This window comes from Kryptolebias marmoratus, linkage group LG6 (genome assembly GCF_001649575.2).
Source record: "Kryptolebias marmoratus isolate JLee-2015 linkage group LG6, ASM164957v2, whole genome shotgun sequence".
Lineage (NCBI taxonomy): Eukaryota > Metazoa > Chordata > Actinopteri > Cyprinodontiformes > Rivulidae > Kryptolebias > Kryptolebias marmoratus.
This window is the reverse complement of record NC_051435.1, coordinates 4,769,149-4,792,224: the sequence shown is the minus strand read 5'-3', so window position 1 is coordinate 4,792,224 and position 23,076 is coordinate 4,769,149. Positions and strand designations below refer to the sequence as shown.

Genomic DNA, 23,076 nt, shown 5'->3' with positions numbered 1-23,076 from the left:
AATACGCCACATGAACACTAGATGGGAGTGTTTGACAACTATCAACTTTTGAATATTGAACCTCAAAACTAACACAATTAAACAACAATCTACAGCAACTGTATGCAGCTGCACACATGGCCCTAAGAAACAAATGCTTCACAATTAACCAGTTTCCAAATTGTTGCAAGATACAAAACATACGTCACACCATGTTTTAACTGATGAAACAAGCAAGCCGAAATGCAGAGGCAGTGTGTGAACAACTTAAGTTCACCCTTAAGAAGCTGAAAATCAAATGCATTGATTAACCGATCATTAGCAAATGTGAGCAGTTATATAAACACAAATGCTTCGGTCTGGAAGCAGTCATGAGTGTGTTAACAGAATCCACAAGGAAGAAAGAAATAGAACAGAATGATAACTTTACTGTCCATTCAATTTACATGAAGTTAATCTGTGACATTTAACAAGTCTAAAGGGAAACCAGACAGCTGTCACTCAGAGAAACTGCTACAAACACCAGACTCTACAGACGCATCAGTTGGGATGTTAAACGTTAAAGTTTGTGATAGTACTGCTAGACAACACATCTAAAATTACTCTCCTGATAAGAGAAAACATTCTTCTTTTTAGGTCCAGCTGGGTTTCATCTAAATAAACTATAAACATGTGGAATAATCTGTTTTGGACATATAAGACCAAAGTGGAAATGTTTGGCTTTAAAGGACAGTGGCATGTTGGGGGAAAACAGCATATCAGCACAAACACCTCATTTGTTAAACACGGGTGTGGAAGTGTTATGATCTGGGCTTGCTTTGCAGGAAATGTGAGACCATCTGTCCATCTGGCAAAACTTCAAAATATTCAAAAAGACTTGGTTAAATAAATAATGAGCTATAACTTTGTCTTTACTGCTCATATGAGGTTGTAGACTTGTTTTTAAGACCAGATATTGTTTTTGTTCTAATAATAAACTAAAGGAGTTTGAAACTAAAATCATCTTTTGTTGAGAAATGACAGAGTTGTTGCCATTTTGTTCAAACCTTAAAAATAACATTTTGCACACTCAGTAAGTGTTGAGAATGACTCTCAGCTACTACCACATCAAATATTAGCAGTCTTTGTAAATATATCTGTCGAACGATATTGATTAGCTGTGGCAGCCATCTTGTTTTTTGGAGTTTCTTTAAAAGTAAAGCAGTTGCAGATGTGCATTCAATGATAACTTTCTGAAAAAGTCATTGAAGTGCACCCAGTGCTTCATGGGATATTTTGCTAAAAAAACAACAACAACAAACAAACAAGACTGACTCTAACAGCAAATAGAAAACCATTAGCCAAAACTCTTGTAGAAAGAGTAGAAGTTGGAGTTTGTGTTATGGATGGTTTTCAGCTACAACCAAAGAAAATAAAACTGACTGAGTTGTAGTCATTTTGGTCAGCTGACGGTGGCGGCCATCTTCAATAACTCCAAAAGTAAATCAGTTATAATGTATATCCAGTGATTGATTTAATCAAGTTTCATCAAAATGTATCCAGTGGTTCATGAACTGTTTTAGCTAACAGACACACACACGGGAAAAACATCATGGCCCGCCTTCAACTTTCGGCGGCGGGCGATAATAATGTTTTATCTTAAATTTATTTATTTTTCTTCATCTCTCTGTGCAGTAGGTTGTATGAGCAGCAGCAGCAGCAGCAGCAGCAGCGTGTTCCCCCCTCCCTCCAGCCCTGTGGCCCCCCGCACTCAGATCAGCTCCACCGGTCGCGGGCTGGCGCGTCCCGTTGCGCACGGCACACTTTCAAACCCAGAACAGTTTCCCCGCTGCGCCTTCCGGANCCTGAAAAAAACAACAACAACCTCCAGATAGAAAAGCTCCAACTTCACGGCTCTGTGTGCTTCGTCTCGGGATGCCATCCGATCGGTGACAGGAAGGAGGACTCGGGGGAGTTGTGGTGCAGCAGGAGCAACAAGGACGAGTCTCGGATCTCCCCCGAGCCACTGGAAGTGTGTGGCGCATTCAAGGTGGAGGCTTTGCGCCGCCGCGCTCCATGGATTCCCCACCCTGCGGTCACTTTGTGATGGCCACAGGTCCTCACTGAGATCTTCTTGGATCTTTTCTCCAAAGTTCGGTGGTTTTTGGAGCGCCAGGATGGAGCCGCACGCCGGTTCAGCTCTGCAGAGACACACGCTCCTGTGCCTCATGTTAGGTGAGTCTCACGCGCCCTGGACTCGTTTCAACGCACTGAAACTACTTGTAATTGAAAAATAATAAGACAAAATTGAAAACATTGATTTGAGGCACTTCAGTTAATATAAATAGCATTTAGTTACACATGAGAGGCAGAAATCTGTATTTAGTTTCTCTCAGACGTGATTCTTTCCAGCTGAGAAGGTAAATAAGAAGTTTAATGTCCCGTGCAGCTTGTATGGGTAATAACATTTCCTATTATTTGCTTTAAGTCATAAAATACTTGTCTCAGTTTAGTTATTTGAAGAAATACCAAACACACGGGTCTCTTGAGATGAAATAAGATTTAATAAAAGATGAGTGGAGACATCCAGCCTCCTGTTTGACTGTAAACACATGAACTGGGTTTTATTTCAGGATGAAAGCGCAAAGGTGTAAGACACACCACAGATGCCTTTCATACTGGGTTGATATTTTTAGTAATATATACCCCTCCCCTCCCCCTACTAAAAAGAAGGGTTCATTTTTAAGCACAGAGTTTAGGCTTAAAAAGTGTGGCTTCCAACAGGTGAGTGAGGTAGTTTGGATACTCATGGCCACTTTATTTAAAGTGTTCCTACCTCGTTTTTAATCATTCAGTAAACTAAATAAATGTGACAAACTGCATACAGCTGTTATGAATCACACTCTAAAGTTATTTGCAGATTAAAACTAGCTCTTGTTTTCAGCTCCCAGTTAGCTGTTGTGCAGTTTTCAGTGTTATTGCTGTTTGTAAATCAGTTTGAAATGGATTCTCCCATCAAAGTGGCGGTTGCTCCTGCTGTAAGGTTTTAATCAAATCAGTAATTCTTGGTGAGATGTTGGGTTGTTCTGTGAACGGTCTCGGAAACCCAAGATTTACTAGCAGCAGTAAATAAAAGAGGGGTCAGGGGACGGATGGGTGAAAACACGAGCATCTTAATAAAAGCTTTGTTCTGATATCTTTAAATTAAGAGAACTATTTCATACGTTTACGTAAGAAACATTGAACATGTAAGAAATGATTATTCTTATTTAATCTGGAAAACATTTGTAGTTTGTTAAAGAAGAAAGAGTTCAGCTGCTGTAGGTGTACAACAAAACTATGACCCTGAACAGCAGCTCTGCTGGAAATCTTTCAAGTAAATTAATTTACAAAATTTAAAACTGAAATGTTGAAAAGAGGACAGTGTTTTTGCTCATAACATGATGCTTGATTGTGTTGGGGATGACTCTCAGCTACCGCCGCACCACATCCTAGCTCAATATCTGTAAAACTGAGTTATATTCATTTATCCAATCATTACTTTCTGAAAGTTTAATTCAAATCCATCCAGTGGATGATAAACACAAACAGCCATTCACTCTCACACTCACACCCAGGGCCAAATGATTTTGTGATTTTTTTTTGGCTGTTTTTACACACAGAAGGTAGTATCTCACTGGGCTGCGACTCGTGGGTAGTCTCCAGCTTGTCTCCCAACATTCACAGTATTTTCAATTTCCTTGCACAAGTCGCCGAGTCACTTAAGTTTTGCACATGTTAAAAAAAATTGTGCAACAAGTTTTCTCTCAAAATAGTCATCGAGTTGTTGCAGGCATCTCTAATCCATCTCAAGCAGGTTAGAGATGTATTTTGAATCCTGCACAGGAGCTCTCCTCTGACAGGAAACATCCAAGGTGAATGTTCAGGTCTAAAAATCAGTAGATTAAATCATAAATGTGGCGGCAGCTGCCAAGGTGGAGACAAAACGAGCCGAGGTGCGTATAATACGTGCAACCAAATAATGGGCGCATGTAGCTTTACACAAAAACAGACATGATTTTCAAAAACTAGGCGCTCAAAACGTGGCTGCTGGTCGCTTAGCCTCAAACACTCAGAATTCAGAGGGTCTGCAACGAAAAATCTTACTCTCACTACCTTGTTTTTTTTTAAAGAACCCAGGCTTATTTTTGACAAAAAGAAAATAGCGTACAGCTTTGCAATAATATATCAAACTGCATGCTCAGAGTCACTCTGTGCCAATCTTCCTCTGTTCCTTGGCTCTAGTTTCCTGTAAGTGAAGCACAAAGTGGTGTAGTTGTCCTGGATTTACAGAAACAGGTTGGACTCATTATCACCACCACATTGCCTCACTTCTGTTTCACTGTTCTCACCAAAAAGGGCAGATTTTTAATCTCAAAAAGTAACTTCTAAAAATCCAGAAAAAGAAATCTATGAACGTTGTTGATTAATCTGTCTGAGATATTATTTCACCCTGTCAGACTCGCTTTACTAAACTAAGCATTAACTAAAGCTAATCAAAAGTGCCATTAAAGCTGTCGTCTCTCCCTTTCACTTGTCCTTTATTGTTCATAGACTGCAGCATGGATGGAAAGGAGTCCTTCCCTGTTTTGAATACATGCAAAGAGAGCAGCTCAGAGAGATGCTTTCATTCTCTTTCTCTGACATGATGTTCTTTCAAGTGACAGCCCGGGATTTCATTTAAATTCATTCAACATGTTTCCCAAACGGAAGCAACTTAGTGGATGGCGGTCAAATGGCAGATGGAAAACACTTTGTGGAATGTCTCACAGGAAAATATCAGGAAACTCTGACAATACAAGCTTAATCACTGAGGGCAATTAAAATGATTTATACAATATCTGACATCTACAGTGTGAGACTCGGCGTGACTCATAGAACCATATCTGTACACGCTCCTTTTTCTTTTTTGAAGAAAATCACTTTTTTACTTGATCAGCTTTTATTAATAGTCACCAAACCTTTCTGAAATCCAGCTGCATACACACAGTTTAATGCCTTCTCTTAACTTATAAACTTAAAATACTTTGTTAGCAAAATACAACCAAAAGGTCTGTTTTCTTATTGTAATCGATTTGAGTGTGTGTGTGTGTGTGTGTGTGTGTGTGTGTGTGTGTGTGTTGGGAGGAAGGTTGTTTGCATTAACAGGACAGAGCAGATTAGACAAGGACTTCCTGATGATGAAGTACTTTTTGATCAGATAATGTCTTGTTGCATCATTATCACCCACTGCCATGAAAAGTGGACGATCATGTAATTTCCTGTGTGTGTGTGTGTGTGTGTGTGTAAATCATTAGATTGAGCAGCCAGTATATGTCATTTTCTATTAATAAATGGCCATAATCTACCTCCTCATTCCTCTATTCAAAAATGTTCAAATATCTACACTTTGACTTCATTTCTTGTTTTTGTTTTTTTGTTTTTTACTTAATTATCTATAATCTTATTATCTTCCACATACTAAACTGCTTTATTCATACCTTTTAAACCATTATATGTATTTTTTATATATCCAAGTTAACATTAAATTAAAAGAATAATTGTTTTTTTTTTCCTCATGTCATTTTATTTACCAGTGTGAAAGCAAAGGCACATCTTTATATTTTTGTCTGCCTTATTTATTGTCATAATTATTATTATTATTATTATTATTATCATAAATTTATTTTACCATATCACATTGTAAATATTGTCACACTGCTGTGACCTTTTGTAATTACCTGAAGCAGGGTAAAAAGGGAGGAGAGGGTGTGGAGGAAACTTACATGTATATATACACACACCCATATTTTATATCATTTTATTTGTTGTTTTTGTTATACAAAATCTTTAGGAAGAATAAATTCCAGTCTGCTGCTGTAATTTTATATTTACCATTTATCTATTGTCACTCTGTTCATTTTACACAATTTCAATTTAACATCTTCTGTGTGATAATTCTTTTAAAAATGGCTGTAACTTAGTCAGTTTTACAGATATTGAGTTAAAATTTGGTGTGGTAGTAGCTGACAATCACCCAAAACACAGCTGGAAACTAACAGATCGCTCGAGATCTTTGTCTAAAACTTTGGCAATATTCCTTCAGGTAATGCTCGTTATAGACTAGTTTAGCTGCTGCAGTGAAAGGGAGATATTGCCTGATCTTTACGAACACAAACCAGCTGTAGGAGCAGAAAACGGAGACCTCTTCTGCTATAAAATCATGTTTAGCAGACAATCATGCTGCCATCAGATGCATATAGTTTTGTTTTTTTTTCCTCTGGGTTTTGTCTCAGGTTGAAGTTAAGCTCTGAACTATCTATAGGAGGTGATTTTATAAAACTAGTGGGCCTTATTGTGTCTGTTGTGCTTGATTGGGGAACATAATTCTGATTTCAATAAAGACTCTGGGGACATTTCTAAGAAGCGTCACAAATCAGAGGGGGGTGGAGGACCAACGACAGCCAGGATTACTTGAAGAAGACAGAGAGAGATAAACGAGGTGGGTGGGACTGGGGTCGTGAAAGTTTTAACAGTGCTGATATATAACTGTACCTGCTTTGTATGGAGAGCAAGTCGTTTTCTTTTTTCTTTTTTTTGTGCATCCTGTGCTGCAGATCCGCCCACAGGACTTTGGCTAATTAGGTAGATGCTGAGCACGGAGGAAAAGGAGGAAAAGAAAACTAAAAAAAAAAACAAAACCCTGCTTCACTGTCATTTGATGCAGCTGCTTTTCATACTGTTTTCTAACAAATACATACATCTCTCTACCTTCGGTTCGTCTCAGACTTGCAGAAACAAGATACTCACTCATTAGAGAACTTACATTATTTAATGCTGCTGCGATGAAAACTCCTCAAAAGAAACACGGATTATGACTGAAGGTCCTGCTTGCACTTGTCTTCTCTTCTTCAGCTTTTCAGGCCTTTGTTGAACTACAATCGATATGTGCTAACCAGTAGAAGAATGGGTTCTAGTGCTTTTTTCAAGGAGGCTCTTTCATAATTTTGTTGGATAGGACACATGAGCCTAAAGGCGCAGCTATAATTGGGGAGCAGCGGCTTACAGTTTTGAGGAAAGATGGCTTGAGCATCATCCTTACTGTCGATCATCTCTTTTAAATTTGTTGTAGATCTTTCGTTGTGCCGGAGGACAACTGTCCCTCTTGTCACAACAGGTTTTCTAATTAACAAACCATCTATTCTGTGCATGATGTCTCCTCACTGCCCAATTAGATAATCTCTTCAAAACCTTTAAATGACTTTGCATCAGCCCACATAGCGTTTCACCGGGGGATTACAGTATGATCAAATGATGCATTTTAATGATAAAGCTTTACAAGTTTACCAAAGTGACAGAGCTGTGGCACTAAAACAAAGAGTCATCGCAGGCGTCTCAAACCCATCTTAAAAATGCAACGTGCACAGGAGCGCCCGTCTGACAGAAAGGAAGTCCAGGTCTGAAAACCACATTGATAATAAGCCATGATATTTAAAGATTTTCTTACAATATTGAGTCAAGTTTGAGTCTCCAACAGTCGCAACCCAGAGAGGATATCACTTCTAGTGGCATCAGCATCACAACTGTGCTGCTGTGATAAAAGTAAAATAAAATAAATATCAAACTAATGTTGAAAGCCAAGGGGTTGCTCAGAAATATTATCATCCTACATCATGAGACTTAAATGTCTGAGCTCTGAAATGTGAACAAAACAAAAATAAAGTCTCCAGAGCTGAGCTTCCTCCAGCCTAATAGGTTTGCAGGAAAGCCTGGTGGCATTCAGGCTCCACACAGATCAAATGGAGGTCAGGGATTTGAACCGGCGACCTTCAATTCCTCCGTTCTGTTTGTAACAGAGGCCTCATAATTCTGAGACACAATATGAAATAAAATTCTACTGTGAATCAGATCAGATGCTCCCAGCCAATTTATTCATGGAAATCCTTCCTCGCAGCCCAGAACTTGTAGGAGTTTCTATAAAGGTTTGAAACAAAAATGGTAGCGTGGTTTAAATTATACACCAGAGCTACAATGAATTGCTTTCCATCAGCGTTCCTTTGATTATTCCTCTTTCTGCTGCTTCTGATGCAGAACTTACCAATTTAGTCGAGGGGATTTAGAGACAAATGAAGCGAAGCAGAGAAGAAAATCCTGAACTGAACTGAATAAAAGTCACTGTTTTAAACTCTGACATTAGAAATATAATTGCAGCCAATTTGCTCAGCATTAATTAAACCCAAAATTAGGTCTAGAGACCAAAATATCCTCTCGCCACTTTAGAGATTATGTATTTAAATAAATGTGTGTCACTTCCACTCAGTCTTTGTCCCATAAATCACCAACTAGCTTGTTCAATAAAATAAAAATAAAAAAAAAAGATTTTTCTTTCTGTTTCTGTTCATATTAAGCCAGATCTGAGCCGTAGCTTCATTAACACTCAGCTTCCCGTCTGATAACGTGAGAGGAGGTTAAACTCCACCCTGTAGCCATGAGTAAATTGGGACAAATAGCTCATTGCTTCACAGTGGTCAGCTCATTTAACAGCTCATCTGTCTGCGGCCGCCTGGCATCGTATATCGTTTTGACCTCAGGTAACCGAGGCGCCTCATCGCCCTCAGAGGCGTTGTATGGTTGGCTGAGCCAAGTTTTAGTGTTTTCCTCATATAGAAAATAAGTTAATAACAGCACTCATCTTCTCCTTGAACTTCCCTCTGATGATTTGCTGTAATTAAATTAGCATCACCTAAAGCCTTAAATTGAAGATTTTATCTTCCCAGCACCTTCCTCTGCTCTCATGCTTACCTCCTATTTATACTGTATGACTAACAGGACATGGAAGATGGAAAGTTATCTCCCGCCACTAAAGGGGGGAGGGGATTGTGTTTTTTTTTGTTTGTATCTGTATTTGTCTATACTGTTAGCAAAATATCTCATGAACCAGGGAACAAAAAACTCAGCTAATTTTACATTACCTGAGACTCATCCTCAACAAATTCTCTGAGTGCTAACAGAGAATCTCACAATATTGCATAAAATCGTACATTTATAAGGTTTGGTCAAAACATCTTTAACTCTTCTAAGCACAAGATGATTTTGAATTAAATCTCTGAAAGGTGGTTGGCGATATGCATTCCTTTAAGGAATGCTAAGCCGTTAATTCATCTATATACTGTATATGAGTTTTACGTCACGAGGAGCAAAACATTACATTTACTGCTTATGCACATGTAATTTTAGGAAAGAATACACAGGAAAATTTTAATGCACAATCTCCAGTCCATCTTAATCACATCCTCTGATCCGTCTTTGAGTAAAAACAAGCACCCAGCATTCAGTTTGTGTTGAGTCTAAACTTTGTGGAAAAGCGAAGAGAAAGAGACGAGCACTCAGAGTGACTGCTCTGACATTAATCATGTGGTTTAAAAAACAAAAAACAACCCCAACATGTGGGGAAAATGGCACAAGAGGTTAACATTTGACAGAACTAAAATCTCCCTCCTTTTCTCTTCACATTTGTCTGCTTGATCACCGGTCATGACAGGTGTTTTTCCGTGGATTTGTGTGGCAGTGTTTATGTGTGTTTGATATAAGTACATGTGTGCATTTGCAGAGCTGTAACCCAGTTTTCACTGTTACGCCTCAGCAGCTAACGAGCAGCTTCCAGGCTCTGCCAGTTAATGAAGCGTGTGTGTCTCTGTGAGCGTGTTGTGTGTGCTTGTTTGTGTGAATCCCCCATCCATAGTGGCAGCCATTAACAATTACCCACATGCCATGGAGGCAACATTAATTTCAGGGCCTTGATAGTATAGGTCGCCCTCGTCTTCAACACACAGACACACACAGTCGTGTTTAACTTTGTGGATAAAATCCTTTAACCTAACACTTAACCATCTCAGCTACTAAATGCCAAACCCCTGACAACCACAAAGCTTATTGAACTTTTTACCCTCTAAATTATCCATTTGTTGGACAAATTGCTCAAAACACCAGAAGATACAAGGAAAACAAAGAAATGCTAACATCATCCAGAACACACACACACACACACACACACACACAGCTTTAACTCAGCAACTGAGTTGTCAAAACAACTCATCCTTCAAATCTTTGTAAATAACCCTCTGATGAAGTTTTTACTATAAAGCATTCAGTTGATCCAAAACATCTGAGGTGGTTTAGGATAATATTCAGTTTAGTTTATTTCTATAGCACCAAGTCAATTCAGGACATCTTCCAAAAATATCTAAATGGTCCAATTTGTTCTAAAACAGTCAAAGTCAGATTCAAATCCATTTATATGTTTGAAGGAGAAAAAAATCAGAATGCTGCAGTTTCCTCATATCGCACAGACCAGAGGCGTGAAACCCTGGTCCTGAAGGGCAATTATCCTGCATGTTTTCCTTGTTTCTCTGCTCCAACACACCTGATTCAGAGGTTAAATCTCCTCTTCATGTTCTGCAGAAGCCTGTTAATGACACACTGATTCAAATCAGGTGTGTTGGAGCAGAGAAACAAGTAAAACCTGCAGGATAGTGGCCCTCCAGGACCAGGGTTTCACACCGATGTTGCAGACAGTTACTGTAATCCATTGATTTCAGATTGAGTTAATAAAATGCTGCTCTGTGGTCGGTGAAAGCTCGGTGTGGAACCACGTTTATGTGACCAAATTCACAAAACCCAGAGGTAGAGGGAGTCATTGGGTACATCTCAGATCACAGTAGAAGCAGGCATGTCGTAAATAAAATCAATGTTACAAGCGGATAATAGAAGTTAAAATAAAGTCCTCCGCATCAGCATGATTCACATAAATGTCCTTGTTGACACTAAAGATGGTCAACAACAAGAGTTGGAACTGGAAGCTTTTCTTGTTCCTTCTCTGATTTTGAGTGAAAGCATCAAACTTCAGAAAAAAAAAAATATTTTCTCATATATTTCTTCTGAACAAACCGTCACTGATCCCTCTTTTACGATCTGTTCCTACTCGGTGTGATTTCAGTAATGAGTTCTGTGGAAGCCTGAGCATAAAGTTTTATTTCATTTGGCACTGTTTGTTCTGCGCTCACTCGAGTCGCTCTTCAGCTCATAAAACTAGTTATTATTTTTCACTTCTGTTTTTAGTGTCACCATGAAGCCAAACCGATTTATAGATGCTGATAAATGTTGCTCTGTATGCTCTGATCTAACCATTATTACAGCTGGTTGATGTTAGGATGAGTGGTTTTCTTTACTGTTTCCTGACATTTAAAAGCATTGTCAATATTTGTGTGTGGCACCTACATCAGGCCTATCCAACAAGAGGCCTGTGGGCCTTTTAAAAAAATTCTGTGACCGTGACAAAACTGCCTGAATCCCAACCTGATTTATCTAAGTATGCATTAAATATCAGAGCTACTAGTAGAAGTCTGCCTCTCTCTGTCAAACACAATCTTTGGTAAATCATGACAACAAAGAGCGTTGCAGTGGGTAAACGTGCACACCTGTAATTTCAAATCAAATGCACTGAAACGTTATTTTTTTGTTCACTTTGCTGACAGCAGCCAGTGTTTAATGAAAGCATTGCTGTGATTGAAGAATACAATATAAAAAGACAATACAAGTCGTATCATTCCCCTTTTTCTGAAGGTTTTCAAGAACAATCTCAACAATAAGATGGTAAAGTACAGATCTATTCGCGTCTTATCGCCAAATCAGTGATAGAATCCCAGTCAGTAGTTTGGAAATTAAACGTTTTTCTGAAGCTAAAATTGTGAGAGACAGAATGCTTGTTGCCTTTGATAAAGTCGTGGTTGATGAAAAAGTTTTACAAACCCTCAAACTGTCAGTAATTTTGTACAGTATGTGCTCCATTTGCACCAGAAGTTAAATATCCCAGACCTACATTTTTATAGGCATGAGGAAATCTACAATGGTCTCTAAACTGGATCACCTATAGTTGTGCATTGAACTGTACAAGTACTATAGAACGTCAATTAACCAGAACCTTTTAAAATTTAACAGGCCTTTGCTCGGCCTGTCATTCCTGAGTGATTACAAGTGAGAATATTTGATGAAAGTCTTAAAAGCAACCTTTGTGAGTGGATGCAGGAAGATAAAGTGAACAAAGGGGACGAAAGATTAACATCCAGAGTCCTGGGTGGAGAGACAGAACCTGAGGAAGAATAAGAAATAGATGACATCAGTCAGGTATAGTTTCAAATTTACTCGCACTGAGTGAGTCACGCTTTGGAGCGCAGGATAAAGTTACCGCAGGTTAAACATGACAGCATCTATTATGCACTTTGCAGATTAGCCCCATACTATTACACAACATTATATTAGCTCAATGTGTGCAGTGGATTGACAGCTGAATTGATTTGTTGTCTCAGTCGCAACAATATTAGTGATTTTAAAGCAGAAGTTAAACATTGTCTATGTTGTACAGATGCCTTTTTGGAGTTCTCTGGCTGAAAACCTGGTCAGAAATCATATCCGCTGAAAATGAGGAGTATTTTGCCTGTTTGTAGCAACAACTGTTCCTGTCTGGGGTTTAAAACTGCTGCAGGCAGAACAGCAGAAATGCTTAGCAGGCTCTGTCTGAAGGGATTACACAAAGAACTTCCTGGCAGTACCTGTTTTCCTCACTTTATACGCTGTGATTTCACTAAAGAACTAAATGATCTGCTGTGTCTGTCTTAACAAAAGGAAACTGAGGTAAGTTAGAAGGTTTGTCATTTTGGCAACAGAACTTTAACTGCTTCACTGAAGACAGGCTTTTCTTTATCTTGTTTAAGTAACAATTATGTTGTTTTTAAAGAAAATCAGGTAAGATGTTAATTGTTCAAATCCTTTCCTCAGAACCCCACTCCAAACTATTGCTTTAAGACCAAATGAGCAAATCAGCAGTGGTGGTTGTCTGATAACAGCCTTACTAGAAAAGAAAACAGAAGTTTGTAGACTTCATTATTGAATATCATTCCTCATAACAGCATAAAGTTTGAAATTACCCTTTGTGGAATCAGCAGACACAATGTGGTGACAGGAGAGAACACAGAGGGCAGAAAAGGTTACATACAAACATTTTACAAATAAAGTTGTTGCTGTTTTCCCTCCCGCCGTTGGGTTCCATCCATCATAGTCACAGTCGCCCGTCCTCTGTGTTTATGTTGCCTTTTCACTCGTTCTTAATGCAAAGTAAAGCCTGCTCACTCAGCCTCTCTGTCCCATGGTGCTTTTTAAAGGTACAGGTCTTTACAGGTTAAAACAATTCAGCCCCAAACCACCGAATAATGAATAAAAAAAATTTAAAAAAAGAGCACAGCTCCCCTGGGTGTCCACGGTGGAACCTTTCCTCTTCATCCTGCAGCTCTGTATTTTAAAAACTGGAATGCATTAAGGCTGCAAAGATAAATAAAGTTATAACTATATATAAATACTACAAAAACTCCAAATCAAACTATAAAAGCTGATATTATAAATACAACACAAGACCATAGCTAAAATCTACATATAACCTGTGTCCTGGTGCCACATATCATAATAAATATATACTTTTTCATTTTCAAATACCTTTATTGGGGTTTTCTGTTCATTTAATGGCATATAGATCTATAAAAAAAATAAAATTTAAAATAAATCACTGCACAAAGCAAATATGGCCTGCACAGTGACCATTTCAGAAGAACTATAATGAAATAATAATGAGGAGATGGACATTTAAGGAGCATTATTTCTGATTTATTTGAATTCCAATAATTTAAATTTAAAATTCAATTTCGATAAGATGTTTTCCACATCAGCTGTTACTCATGGTAATTTCATTTGACTGTGCAGCTTAGGAAACAAAATGTAGTTTCATTTAACTCAAGAATGAATCGTAGCAGCAGATAAGGGAAGATTTTCAGACATAAATCTCATCAGTAACAAAGTTTATTCCTTTTATGAGAAAAATAAAGAACCTCCTCCTCTTCCTGCTGAAGGACGGAGCTGAGAATATTCACAGTAAATAAAGTTTTGCTTCAGTGTTGGATAAATGTACACAGCTGTAAGCTCTGGAAAATAAAAAGCTGTTCAAGTTCAGAACAAAATTATCTCTATCCTTTTTATAAAAAATAAACCTTTAATTAAAAGTTTTTTTTATTGTTTATCAACAATTGAATTAGAATGTATTTGTATCTTGCTATTTAATTAAACACACGTTGAAAACACAAGTAGAGTAACTGGAAGAAGTCCTTTTATTGCTTATAATTTTCCTCATTTTGTCACGTTAGAACCACACACATCAAAGTATTTTACTGGAGTTTGTTTGCAAAATTTTCTTACAAAGAAAAATGTAAAAATTATGGCTTGAATTTGTGTCCAGCTCCCTTATACCCTAAACTAAAATCCAGCTCAACCTTCAGAAGTTTCCTAATTAGTAAATAGAGTCCAGCTGTATGTAAATTACTCTCAGATTAAATCCAGCTGTTCGGTGGGGTTTGTTACATGAAGACCAAAAAAGAGAAGTTTAAATCAGAGTTATGTAATAAAAAGGTGACGTTTATATGTAACCAGAACCACATAGACTCATCTGTTGTTTTAATAAAAGTAGCATCATTTGAAGAAATTGGCCTCTGTGTTGGATTTGACTCTCAGCTACTACCGCAGCAGATTTTACCTCAATACCTGTAAAAGTTAGTCTTTTTTTGTGTTTGCTAACTTTGCTGGGGTGGCCATCTTAAGCAGTTGTATGACCCATGATTACATCATAAGATAACAGACAGGAAAACAAACAAACAGATGCGGACACTTACATGATCGCCCACCTTTCATGGCAACTAACATTAAATATAGAGCCGAGTCATGCCTGGAGAGACAGTATTTTCACAGCTGATTTCTATAAAGAAATATCTTTAAAAAAAAAATCAAAATCAGTTAATTTTTGCCAGATGTTTTAATGTAATTTAAATAATTACTGGCACTCAGACTGTGTTTTGTATTAGATTTATTAATCCAGAAAATTACGGATCTGGATGTGAATTCACAAGTTAAAGTTACCTCAGTTTAAAAGCGTAAACACCAGAGAGGTTTAAAGGTTTAAAGTGAGATGACTGCTCCTTCACCTGCAGTTTGACCTTACTTGTCTCACTTCTCCTCTTTCTCCCGTGATAAACCAGATACTTGTCCAACACAACAGAAGGCGGAGGATTTATGCTCCCGTTTGGTTTCAGGGCAGAACAGGAGAAAGGAGAATTCACTGGAGAGGTTTCTGCATCCATCTCCATTCAACATAATCTGCAGTTTTACATTTTCCTGCCTCAGACTTCACAGCATGAAGGTTTCAGACACAAAATTAAGAATTCACATTAAAATTGAAATCATTTCCGATTAAAGCAGCTCTGCAGTGTGCACTCTTGATCGAGATTAAACTGCGTTTTTAATGATTTAAGATGTCAAAACTGGAAAAAAAGAAACAATCAGAAGCACAAGTCACTGATGAAACTGGCCCAGCAGTAGCTCGGTGATTTCACTAAACATTTTTTAATAAATCTTCAGTGGAAGCGCTGAAGTGGATGAGTGGTTCTGGTTTTGGCAGCTTTGAGCACGGGGCAGCGCAGCCATCAACCCGTCCCTCCAACCAAAACTCTTCCAAAATGGTCCATGAGCTGGCTGTGGTCCATCAGCAAGTTTGGCTCTGAAATCCAAACCCTGCAGCTAACAGCGTCCGCCCCGAAGGATGCAAACAGACAGGAGCATGTTCGCTGCCTCTGGGCGTCTTTAGCAGCCCTTTGTTGCGCTGCTTTTTCCACTTTGCATTGACAAACAGTGAAACTGTACATCAGTGATCATGCACGCCGTGTATCCTCCAGGTGTTTAACAGTACGGAAAAACCAAACGCCTTCCTGCGTCTGTTATTTGTAATCAGGTCAGGAAGACCAAACAGAAGTCTGGAATTCATGAGATGTCTTCACATGTAAAGCATCAACTTCTCTCTTTACTTTAAGTATTTCAAGTATCTGATCAGGGTTAGTGAGTACACCTCAACTGTCTGATGGTCCCTGATGCTTCATGCTGCCGTTTATTAGATGATTAGTGACGATGAGCAGGACTGAAACCTCCAGTATCACTGAAGCAACAGGAAACGATCCAAACAATAAAAGCCTTCAACACAGCTGGACTTTGAGCTGCTTTAATGTTGTGTTCAGTGTCACCACTTAAATAAAGTTGTGTTTTAGTCTTACAGTAAAACAACTGATATTCAGGTCTACAGATTATATAATAAAAGACTGGCATTTTCAGCATTCATATGAAACTCTTCTGTTTTTGCTGTTTTATTGTGTTAAGGATTCCTTTGCCTCTCTAATTTTATTTTACTCACACTACATATTTAAGGCAACTCTTGCATTAGGCCGAGGAAAATTCATTCATGCTCCCGAAGATCGCAACTTATCACCAACTTTAACATTCCCAAACAATCCAAGTTCTGCAGCAAAAATGACCAAAAATAGCCTCTGAGCTGCTGTTGTGTTTGAGTTGGCACCATATTTCCATGAATTACCTTGAATGGTGATTTTGAACATGTTACAGTGAAGCAAGAAGTTTTTTTTTTCTTTCTCTGTTTGTCTGTAAATAAAAGTGACCCGACTGCAGCTGCGCTCCCCGTCTCTCACCTCAGTTTAAACCTCTGACACTCCGTCTGCCTGAGTGGATACATCCTCTCATCGCAGCCCATCAAACAAAAAGTGTGTTTGTGTGTGTTTCTGTGGACCTTTCCCCTCTCTCCGAAGTCGTCCTGATGAGTTGTGTAATTGTGGTCGTAAACCACAAGCCCGTTCGCCTTTGTTATTTCAGCTGTTAGGAACCCTCTGAGTTTCGCCTCCCTGCTGCCTGACAGCCCGTCTCATTCAGAGAAAAGACAGCTACACTAAACAATACATGTTCATCTTTCAGAAAAAAAAAAGTGGTTTTGTGCAAAAGTCAAGAAGTTTCAGCCTGAAGTTTGTCTGCGTTCACAAAAATATCTGATGTTTTTGATCTGAAACAGTCATCTTAAAAACTGGGACTTCTCTTTTTGGAGTATTTATAAAAATAACTAGTAATGGTCCCTAAAGGCAGCCAGTTGTTCAGCATATAAGTGGCTTTTTGAAAGATTTTAAATTGGTGTTGGTCAGTAGTTTTTCAGTCTTTCAAAGGTTGTTTTTTTTTTTGACCTTGGCTGCTTTATCACTCACTTTCTGTCCAGTCCCTGTACCTGACTGTGACAGCATACAGAGCAGTGTGTGCTGAAAAAATAAGGGAAATAGGCACGTAAAAGGTCAAAAACAGAAGTGTCAGCCCCACATATCAGCAGATGAAACTTCTGAAAGTCAAGTCTTTAAGAAAAAGGAAAAGAATCCAGCAGAGATGTGACACAGACACCATCCTTGAGTGGATCTTACTGTTTGTCAAGTTTTCAGCTAATAGCTCTTCACAAATTACCTCGTTTGTGCAAAAAAATGTTATTTTATGTGTCAAGCTATCTTATCTTCAGCATTATTCATTGACCCATTTAAAGAAATGGGAACAAATTGTGTCTTTTTTGAGTAATCTTTTGGGAAATCTTTTGTGTTATTATTGTTTCCACTCGTGTTTCTGTTGTTCTATTTAATTCTTGTGATCTGTTTGCTTTTGTTTATTCCCAGTTTCTTGTGCAGTTCTTCTCCCTGTGCCCTCTGTGTTCCTTGTGCCACTTTTCACTTCCTTTTAATTCATCTCCTCAGTGTTTTTCCAGTCAGCCTGCCACGCCCACTTCACCTGTTCCACATTACCTATCAGCCCAGCTGTAGTCCATCTCCCACTCACCCTCAGCCTTTATATTCTGTCACTACACATTTGCTGGTGTTTGCTCGTGGTTATGCCACAGGCAGGTTATGCTCCTTGCTGACACGTCAGCCTTTTGTTTTCCCAATCAGTGTTTATTTCTAAGAGCAAGCTGAGTCTGCAGTTTGGGGTTTATTTCTTTTAAAACATGAAACAAAGTGCTTAAAGATGAGCAGAAAATCATTCAAAGTCCAAAGAAAGACCTTCAGAAATCCTGCAAACTATTACTCAAGACCACTTTAAATTAATACCACGAGGACTAAGAACTAAAACATGACTTAAGACTTTTGCACAGTACTAAACTTTGCAGATGTTTTGAATTTAAAATCTGGAGACTCCGCTCCGAACTAATAGGAGTGATTTGTTTCATAGATTGTATAACCAGCAGGCTGGGAAGGTTGGTCAAGTTCTGGCTCCAGCTTCTGGGTTTCCATTCGCGGTCTAAATATAAAATATACGGTCCAGGATTTGTCTCAGCAGAACAATGATCATAAAGTCTCCAGAACCAACTGCTCAGGCTTAATGATCAAGTTGAAGAGAAATGGTGTGAAAGCAGTCTCCTCTGTTCCCATCCAGATGTGAGAAATCAAACCAGCAGATCAGCTGCTGACAACCTACAAGTGTCAGTCATGTCTCAACCAGTCAGAGCTGTTTCTGCAGACTGAGCCACAGAGGTGGCTTCTTATATCTGATCATTAACGAAGGTTTAAAGTTCCTTTTATAAAGTCTGATTTTCCTCATAAGCCCCGGTTTGTTGCTTCTCTTCAGGTTTTAAAAACTTTCTAAATTCTCTGAGTCTGATTTTTTTTTTTCTACTTTAAAATCTACATTTTTGTGCTGTTAGTGTTTTTTCATATATCATTGCAAATTATAAGCAAGGAAGAATTTGCCCTTCTTACACCTTGAGTAATCTTGCTGGTAAATCTGCCCCCTGGGTTTTGCAGATAAAATGCCTCAGATCATCCCTCTGTTCTGGGCCTTTTTATCCTCATTAATTGCGTGCTATTACTAAAGAGACCTAATCTGGGCCTTTATCTGTTGCTGAAAGGCCTGCTTATTGTAATGATAATCTGCTGATAGATGGAGCTCAGCTTGACACACAGACACACACACACACACACACACGCAGACGAAAGCACCATCTTTCCTGTAATTGTAACCGTGCACAGTGTTTTGGTCTGTGTCATGGCGGTGCAGTTTAGGGGTGCGTCTGTTTGCAGTGTGTAATAACTGTGAGCAATCTGTCAGAGAGGATACACACTGGTTTCTGCCGCAGTTATTAAGGACAGAAAGGAGTGTGTGTGTGTGCAGATCGGTGTGTAAGTGCAGGGCGGGGGGCCTTGCAGGAGAGAAGAAAAACAAGTCTAGGTCAGATATGAGTCTAGAGAAGCATCACCGTGTCCTTTCTCTACTTTTTTACCCACCTTTTTAGACGTACTGCTAAACATCTAGTTTAAAATAAAACTGAGGTTTTCACATTAAAACACACATAACTACACCAGACACTAAAGGTTATCATTAAAACATTGTTTTATTTGCCTCCTGCTTCATTCTTCTCTGTAGAGTCGTGTCCTTTCGTGCACGTGTGGACATCACCTCGCTGTTGGCATGTAAAGGTCATTTTCACGATGCGTTCAAGTGCAGTTTGATTTCCAGACGCAGCAGGGGAGGGGAGGTCTTTTTATTGCTGCAGGTTCTTGATGTTTGTTTGGTTTATAAAAGCCTTACGATTCATTATGTTGATTCAAATCCAAGAGTTACTATAAATAAGTAATAAAAAAAGTACCTGGATTTTATTTTGTTTGAAGACAGAATAGAAAACGGGGTCAAAGTTCAGGTTAATTACAGAGCAAAGAAATGAAAATGGTGCCCAAAATAAAGCTTAAAAATGACAAATATTTCATTTTCTGTCTCCAAAGTGTCTCTAAAGACTCACATCACACAACTCTGTACAGTTTGGGAAGTTAAAAAACATTTATCCACATCATAATATGAAAATAAAACTTTATGTGACAGTCTTCTTGGTTTCACTGGAGACAAAAACAACAAAAGTTAATTCATCATTGATTTTCTTTTTGACATACTGTTTTAGGGAGGCATCCCACTTGAGAGAGATAAAAAACAATTATTCTTCAACAGTCATCTTTGTGTGTGTGTGTGTGTGTGTTTTATGCCAAATCAATTATAAATTCAATTAAAGTGGTTTTATATGTGATCACTAAAAATCCCCTGACTCTAATCCGTCTAATAAAAATCTCATTTATCTCCATGGATTAGATTGTTATGAGAGAAAGCATGCAGTCATTTATCATCAGACCCTGCTGGCTCCTTGCTGGGTATTTAATCTAGAATTACCTGTTAGTCCTGGTAACAAAGAAAACAGGAAAAAATCTAATTTGCTCAACACTTTTTTTTTTTTTACCTTTGTTGGAGCATTAATGCTGAACCTTCAGCTTACAGACTCAAAACATAAATAAGCTCTTCTTTATGGTACATGCATTTAGGGGAAGGACATTAAAACATACATCTTTTTTGAGATTAAGATGTCCAAACCAGCAAATAACCCTAAAGGAAAATGTTGACTTAAAAAAAGCATAATAAGCATAAATAAGCACAGTAAGTAAATAAGTAAAGTTTGTTTATTAAGCGCCTTTTACAGACAAAACTATCACAAGGCGCTGCACAAAAATAAAATAAGTATTAATAATAAATGCCAATAAAAAAGATAAAATAGGACAATAAAAACACACAAATGTGTGGTTGTTTTTAAGTATCTTTAATCATCCAGCAGCTGAGGTGGATTGGATTTCTGCCTTGAGATGTCCAGGTTATTAATTTACTTTTTAATTTAATGTTTGCTGTGTGTGTGTGTGTGTGTGTTGTAGTGATCAGTTTAAAGTTTGTCATTCTTCTTTTACATCACCGTATCTTTGATTTATGTGCTTTAGGTTCTATGTTCGATTCTCTGTAGGAACCTTCATTTTTTATCAGCTGTATGATTAAAACAGACGTCAGAGTTGGAGTAAAAGCATTAATCTGTTTCTCTCTGTGTGTGTAGGTGTGTGTGTGTGTGTGTGTGTGTGTGTGAGTGTGAGTGACAGGGTCAGTGGTGTAACCATGATTTGATACAACAACCGCAGACACTGAGTTATTCTCCACTAATTTACTATGCAAGAATGACTCACTTTTATTCAGAGAAATGAAATCCTTTCGTGATAAACACATAATTTTTATACATGCCTTTTCTCCAGGTTTATGCTGTTTAATCTGAAATGGCGCTTTGTAATCAGCAGTAAGAAAGACAAACTGGCAGGCAAAATTACTGACAGAGTGCAAACACACACCTGTTAGTGGGTGGTGTTTTCATATTCCAAAAAACTGTGAGCACCAAATGACTTTGACATTTTATTATGCTTTTACAGCCCTGTTATTTATGTCCAAAGTGTGTAAAACAAGAAGTTCTCTAGAAATTTGTTGACCGATCACAGCCTTTAGTTAGAGGCAATTTTACTCAGAAAATTATATTAATATAGATTATTGTGACATTTGAGTAAAGAGTAAACTGCAGTTAATCTTATTTCTAAAATTAAAAAAAATGGATTGCAAGACTTTTACATCCCTATTTTGTGTAAAACATCAGTAAAATTACAAAACCCAGAAATCCACCCATCCATACATCTGTTCAATAAAATATTAATGAGTTGAATTCAGGTTTTTATGAACTTTAAGTTTGTTTTTTACTCTAATTTTAACTGAGCGTGTCTCAAAAAGGTGGCTGAAAGTCAGAAGCCTTCAGGCCAGCTGAGATTTGATGGCGAGTTCCTCGTTCTTCTTTGAATAACAAATAAAAAGACTCAACGATGCTTTTGTTTCCTCTGTCACAGCCTCACCGAGTCTCTGCTCATCTGCTGGAAATATGAGTCAGGGCTACGTTCGATGAATGACAACGATAAGTTTATTTACTTCAGACAACTCTTGATAAACAAATTTAAATTTAGAGAAAATGAATCAGGGTGGCAAATTTTGTTAAACCTAAAAAGGCAGAATCTCCATCTCTAAGGTTCATGTTATAATAAGTCTCAACTCATGTCTTTACATTTTATTTTAAAGAGTTGGACTTTAAAATAACCTTTAAAATGATCCTAATAGTTTTCCTGAGCATCTTATTTTTTGAGACTTTTGCTGTTTTTTTTAAAATTCTCTTTAGTAATTTTCATTCCTGTTTGTTTGTCATAGTTAGTTATTATTCACTGACCTGTCAAACTCAACAAGTTATTTAAAATACATAAACTAAAGGAATGAGCCGGAACACAAACTAATGTTGATAAAAGGTCAAATTTTGTTCAATGCATCTACCAATAATTTTGTGAATACGAGTCTTTTACTGTAGAAATCATTTCAGGTCTAATTACCAAAATAATATTCATATCTCAGTGTGATGCTGTTAATTCAATCTGTTGAATGAATCAATTTGTTAATAAAAAAAAAAGCTGTTTTTATTTCATTTGTTATATCATCTGTGACAAGTTGTTGGTGAAAGAAGTGCTTAAGTATTCATTTCAGAGGGGTTTTATGTTTTATTTTTTAGACACAACATTAGTTTAATGTTCGATTTGGAAAATGTTTTATAGTTTAATTGCCAGGATTTGAGTTTTCTTTTGGGTTTATTGTCTCTTTTATTTTGTTATTTAGTTGCCTTTATGTTTAGTCTGGGTTTTGCTCAGTCTTTGTTTTTACTTGTCTTCTGTCATCACTTGTTTTCCTGCCACGCCCGTCTGCACCTGCTCGTAGTTGTAATCACTCACCTGTGCCCACTTCCCCTAATGACCCTCTGTTTTTAAAACCTGCTCATTTCCTCCATGTACTCATTGGTTAATTCTTGTTTCTCTCACCATCTTGTTTGCCTCTGGTTATAGATTGAGTTTATGTTTTGGATTTGGTTTCGTTTTTGCTGCCTTGTCAGCTTTTTGTTTTTCTTTTATTTTTAAAATAAATCATTTTATTCCTGAAACTAAAGTGAGTCTGCACTTTCGGTTCGCCATGATCTCCGCCCAACCTGACATTAATTAGTGTTAGGTCAGTTTTGTGTGGCTTATTTATTTCAGGATGACATAACTTTTACGTCTTGAATAAATTATAAAAAAAGAAATTAAAGCCTGTTTCTTGATTAAATCTCTCAAATGTTTCTTTACCATGACAATAATCTCTTCACACCATCAAATGACTTGCAGTAGATGTAGTCTTTCTGTGATGCGTAGGAACGTCTCCTCTCTTCCTGCCGTGAAT

At 37.8% G+C, this 23,076-nt stretch overlaps 1 protein-coding gene across 2 annotated transcripts in view; it reads left to right on the top strand.

The window, feature by feature from the left end:
- The first annotated feature begins 1,819 nt into the window (after positions 1 to 1,819).
- Positions 1,820 to 23,076, top strand: part of ramp1 (receptor activity modifying protein 1) — a 51,331-nt gene continuing 30,074 nt past the window's right edge. For both annotated transcript variants that reach the window (XM_017420627.3, XM_025006890.2), the window contains exon 1: positions 1,820 to 2,193. In XM_017420627.3, coding sequence (XP_017276116.1) covers positions 2,136 to 2,193 — 58 coding nt within the window. In that variant the 5' untranslated portion in view covers positions 1,820 to 2,135. The remainder of the gene's footprint in view (positions 2,194 to 23,076) is intronic.